Source organism: Sorghum bicolor, chromosome 5 (genome assembly GCF_000003195.3).
Source record: "Sorghum bicolor cultivar BTx623 chromosome 5, Sorghum_bicolor_NCBIv3, whole genome shotgun sequence".
Classification (NCBI taxonomy): domain Eukaryota; kingdom Viridiplantae; phylum Streptophyta; class Magnoliopsida; order Poales; family Poaceae; genus Sorghum; species Sorghum bicolor.
The window spans coordinates 18429150-18434856 of NC_012874.2; the positions used below are offsets into that span (position 1 = coordinate 18429150).

General features: G+C 37.2%; 1 protein-coding gene across 2 annotated transcripts; it reads right to left on the reverse strand.

Moving 5' to 3' along the window:
• On the reverse strand, positions 617 to 4797 carry LOC8064372 (UPF0454 protein C12orf49 homolog). 2 transcript variants are annotated; one of them, XM_021461274.1, is made up of 8 exons: positions 3978 to 4797; positions 2643 to 2719; positions 2464 to 2539; positions 2294 to 2366; positions 2161 to 2212; positions 1989 to 2081; positions 1796 to 1851; positions 617 to 1224 (listed from the first exon to the last, which is right to left on the reverse strand). In XM_021461274.1, exons 1-6 carry the CDS (start codon positions 4022 to 4024, stop codon positions 1996 to 1998), a joined length of 411 nt encoding a protein of 136 aa, XP_021316949.1. In that variant the 5' UTR covers positions 4025 to 4797; the 3' UTR covers positions 617 to 1224; positions 1796 to 1851; positions 1989 to 1995. The 2 variants fall into 2 exon arrangements, with proteins under 2 accessions (XP_021316949.1, XP_002450668.2); XM_002450623.2 differs by having other exon boundaries at positions 617 to 1241.

Sequence of the window (5707 nt, forward strand, 5' to 3'; positions counted from 1 at the left end):
CACTATTACAAACGTCCCAGTACAATCGTTTAGGATACTATTACAAGAGACTGTTGGTGAAGGACAAAATTTAAAGTTATTATTTCTTCTATTAATTTGCTTGAGCTATTAATTTAACAAGTAAACAAGCAAAGAAGCAACAAAGAAGCAAATGGGCCTCAAGGATACGTTGTCATTTGCAACAAAGAAGCAAATGTGCTAGCAGACCTTGTTGCTCATAAATTACAGTGAATTGAATTAAGATGTGATTTGTTGTTAGAACTGATTTTTTTCATCAGAAGATTATACTATATATTTGTGAATATTGTGCTACCTAAAGATTGTTATCATTGTCACAAAATTGTTAGTGTTCATAGGTTGTGCAAGTATGCAGGAGTAATATTAGCACCAGTAAAAAATATATAATTTGGAAACATGACTCCCCTTTCTTCGTTACATAAATTGGTATTTGTAAATATTATACTGCTGTTGCTTGACTACTTGTGACAAAGAAGCTTTATAGCCTTAATTAGCCCTTGGATACATCTCCTACAACTAAAAAAACAAAAGTAAGACCATCAGATGGTGCGACATTTTTTGGGTCGCTTCAGCTTCTGAAACCAACGGAGCCAACGCAGGTGGAAGGGTGAAAATTGAAATAAAAAACAAGAAAAGATTCCTGATGCAAATTTACAATAGAAAATAATATATAATCAGAGATGTGAAAGGGTGTGAAATAAAATAAAGAAAAAGAAAAGATTCCTGATATAAAATTTCATGTACCTAGCTAAAATTGCGGTCAATTTCCGATCCTGCGTTGCCAGTTCCTTGTTGTAACAAAAATTACGGTCACGGGTAAGGAAACAAAACACAATCTCGATCCTGCGTTGCCAGGTCACGGTGTCTTCCTCGCCCTCGCCCGACCTGCGTTGCCAGGTCCTAGAGTCTTCCTCGCCCTCGCTCGCCTGTCCTTGAAGCCGTCGAGGACGTCGCACCTCAGCCCTGCGACCGTCCTTGAAGTCGTCGATCCTGCATTGCTAGGTCCTGGAGTCGCCCTCGCCCGACCTCACCGTCGACCATCCTTCCTCGCCCTCGCTCGCCTGTCCTTGAAGCCGTCAAGGACGTCGCACACCTCGCACCCCCTCCGCAATCATGCGTTGCCAGGACGTTGCGGCTCGCCCTCGTTGCTCGCCCGTCCTTGAAGCCATCGAGGACCACCACGTTAGCTCTGTGATCTTGCGTTTCCTGGCCAGTCCACAACCCTAAAACGAAGTGAGTTGGACGACTAAAATCATCTTGATTGAAGTTACACATACTTTCAAAACTAGGTGCATATGTTCATAACAAGCACATACGAAACTGATTTAATTGTAGGAGTTCTTTTTGTAGCATTAGATTATTGGAATTATACGTTGACATATTATACGATTCTCTTACAAATTTGTTGACGTCATGATATTTTTTTTATAATCAAGCGATGGTGGAATAATCAATCTCTTCATGTCTGATAAAGCGCAAGCTAGCCGAATAGAAAGTATGATATAAAATTCTGCATTAAGCAGCTAGAGTCGTTTATTTTAGGATGTTTGTATGTTCACTTTAACTGTAGTCACCCTAGCCACAAATCCAAGCTACAGCACTATTCTTTGTTAGTGCACAAAATTCTTTCTGAACTTTGAAAATAACTAATTATTCCTAATGTTTGAAAAGAAGATTTCATTTATTAGTTTTGTTCCCTATAAATTAGCGGCCAAAATTAGTTTTATTACAACTCAAAAATTATAGAATATATGCAAGTGAGACAGTTGTAACTTACAACTATTCTGTAGATCTCCAGTGACAATAAGCATGCAACATTCTTCTTTTGTTGGCCTGAAAAAATTAGAAAAAAATACCCAAACATATTGTTTAATATCAAGGGATAGTCCATCATCGTATTCACTTTACTGTAACTTGAACAAATTTGTAAAAAAAGAAAGATATGCCATAAAGTAGAAGAATTATCGTACCGGCACTCTAAGGGGGAAGAAAAACCAGTACCACACTTGCAGAGCTATGGCGGCATCTTCCCATGCAGAAATCGAAAACATTTGTGTATGTTCCTGGAGAAAATTAACAGTAAACTTCACTTGCCATATTCCAATTTCACCAATTAGCAATTAATAACTTCAAGCATCTTACCAACAGTAACTGGCTTAGCTACCTTGAGCTTTAGCACATCTTCTTTCTTGATCTATCAAAAAGGCAGAGTAAAATGTTCATGAAACATTTTGTTTTTTTCCTTCCAGACCTGGTACTACTTATTAGGATTTACCTTAGAAGGATTCAAACAGCAAGAAACACAATACTCATATGAATTGCAGCACTGTAAATCGAGTTTGCAGCCCCTGGATTATGTTACGGAGACTTATGTCAGGCTTTGCAGGGTAACCAGTTTTGATGGAGTGCTGCATATAATAGGTAAAATGAAAACAGGAAACTCACTGGCAGGAAAAGCGGTCCCCTGTTGTTGGGCAGCAGTGAGACCATGGATTGATTGAAAGTGCAGAACATACATAACCTGCAAAGGGAAGTGTATTATCAGTGAGAGATTGTTGTCAGATAGTGCAGCATTTATAGTAAAAAATATCTAAGCATGCAAGACAAAGGCACAAGACTATTACCATTATCATCAGAGATCAGATGCCGCCCCTGAACAGTGCTTCTGCACACAATTGGTTCAATAAAGCAAATGTCCTTCCTACACAATATTTGAAGTTCTTTCCTTAGCTTTACTGAGATATAAACTGTAAAATTGCTCTCATATTCAGAATGACAAGAATATCACAATTCCCAATAGTAGACTGAAGCAATACACTGATACACATGTTGCCTTATGCAAGAAAAATTTGTCCAGGTCCTAGAAACAAGGTTAAAGCACAGTTTGATTCAATGATTCCAGAACTGGTAACCTGTAGCTAACTAACTGCTGTCCACCTTAAGAGGACAAATATATAGTGACCCATACTTTAGTATTGCAGCTAAATCTCAATATTTGGGGATCTTGAAATGTAATTAGGAAGAGCTTCTACTCTTGAAAAAAATAGTGGAGTGCACATGGAGGAAGAACCAAAGTGCCAAGGTTGCCAAGATCAAGCTGGCACCTTTGGATTAATTAGGAGGTAGGAGGGCAGCGACCCTTGAAACCATGGCACAAATCACCATTGAATATAGCATCACTGTTTCATATACTATTTCCATATTAGTGCTGCACTTGAAAAGACAAAAGTACAAAATGAATTAAACAAATCAGCAAGAGCGTAGTTAACCAACTACTGTTTAATTTGATGCATTCCGAAAGAGCGATTATTTAGGAACAAAGGTCATATATAACATTAAAAAATTATGAAAAGTGTAATCAGGTACAAAATGGAGAAACCATTACTTGGAATGAATACTAAATAGACATGTACTGTAAAGATATATGAGAGACCTTACATTTTGTTAACTGATACTGTCTTCATGGAATCGATAAGTGATATGTATTATAGAGAAAAAATCCAATATAGAAACATAAGATTCCATGAGCCAAATATTTTCCATGCATAAACAATGAAAGAAATTAAAGGAGAAGCTAATTTCACAATGGCTTTCCACATAGCTTAACGATCAGAAACCCATACACTTTGTACTCAACAAACTTATCCTAAAAAGTACTAGAATAATACTACAACATTGCAGGCACTAACTAATTAGGTAATGTGCTCCTCTGTACTACTGAAAATCAGGATAGCATCATCATTATCATCGCTGAAATATCTAGCATGAGCTCAAGCTGCTTTTTGTCTAAGCTTCTTATTATCTCTGCATGTTAGAATTAAGCTGCTGGTTACTAACCAAAAAATATAAAAATATACACGGAAATTATTTTGGGTCCTAAGAAGAAGCTACATATCCACCACACAAACAAAATTCAAGAGTTTTATAGGATTTAAACACCAGTAAGGAAGGCATGTCACCTTGTAGGGCTTATCCCCAAAGAAATGGATTTCTTCAAATTCCTCATGATATCTGTAAGTTTTGTTTCAACCTTAGGGAAATAACTGAATTTTTTGCGTGGTAGTAGTAAATACCATGATTCCAATTATTTCAAGAAAATACAGACATGTACCACAAAACTTACAGATATGGCAAAGTTACAGATATCATATTACCATGGAGGCTTTGACCCTAGAAACAATGAACACAGTATGGAGGCTTTGACCCTAGAAACGATGAACGTAGTATGGCAAATACCATCACTGACAATTACTACTCAATCAAGGTGAAAAGAATCCGGTGACACAAACAACTTTTTCCAAAGCACCAAACGAATAACAAACACATAATAGAGATTCAGAGTTCGTTGGGGGAAGGGGGAACCAAAATACCTGCTTGAGAGAGATGGGGAAGGTGAATCTCCCACGACGTCCCTGCTTACCGGAGCGTTGGAGTGGGCTTAGGGATATACAGCGCAGCAGCGGATGCCGGTGTGAGCAACGAGGAGGATGATGGAAAGCAGGAGACCTTGGAGTAGTGGTGGATCTGCTCCTGCACAAGCAAATGGAGCTCCGGCTCGCGAGCTCAAGCAGCAGAAGCGGAGGAGTTGCCGGCAGAGGGCGACCTCGATCTGTGCTGATGGGTGATACGACCCGAGTTCAAGCTCGAGATGCGCTGGAAGGGCATTGGCCGTGTCGGAGGAGAGGGAGCGGCCACGGCAAGCTTCGCAGCAGACTCAAGCAGTGGCGGAGGGACGGCAGCGGATTGAGAGTGTCCGTGCATTTCGAAGACAGAGAGAGGAGTGGGGATGGGGAATACAGACCGTCGTGGATTAGTATATTTTAGTAATTTGATTTTATTTCTTTAATTAATAACTGAAAAGTATACAATATGGTCTTGTGTAGTTTCTTAAGTATTTTGCAGGAAAACCCAAAACCTTGAGTAGCCCACTAAAATTCTAACACCATTTTTTTTATGTTTGTGCCCAAAAAATTTTGCAAGATTTTTTAGATTCCCTGTCACATCGAATCTTGCAGCACATGTATAGAGCATTAAATATAGTTAAAAAATAACTAATTGCATAGTTTATATGTAATTTGCGAGACGAATCTTTTGAGCCTACTTATTCCATTATTGGACAATATTTGTCAAATACAAATGAAAGTACTACAGTGTCCATTTTGCAAAAAAATTGAAATTAAACGGCCTTAATGTCCCTATTTAATTTTGCATTTGGCCCAAAATATTTTGGAACTAAACAAGACCTATATATACTAACTCCATCCATAAAACAGTATACAATATACTAAGTCCATATATAATAAAAAAAAGAATATAATTATAAGATACATGTCAGTCAAACAAACTCAAGATTATCCAAATTTATAGTAAATAATATTTATATTTATATTTTCAAATAAATTTATTATAAAAATATACTCCATCCATCCAAAAAATACAATTTCAATTTTCATAAAATCAAACTATTTAGACTTTGACTAAATTAATATAAAAAAAGTTCAAGAATTTTCCTAGGACACCATGTCCGTCTCATAGACTTATAGAATTAAATAATATTGAAATTGTTTACACGCTTGTGATATGCACTTTGGAGAAATGATGGACATGAATTAAGTTCAATATAATAGTCACTTTATAGATTCAGAAAGATTTATAACATGTGGAATTCATTAATATAATAGTCATATGC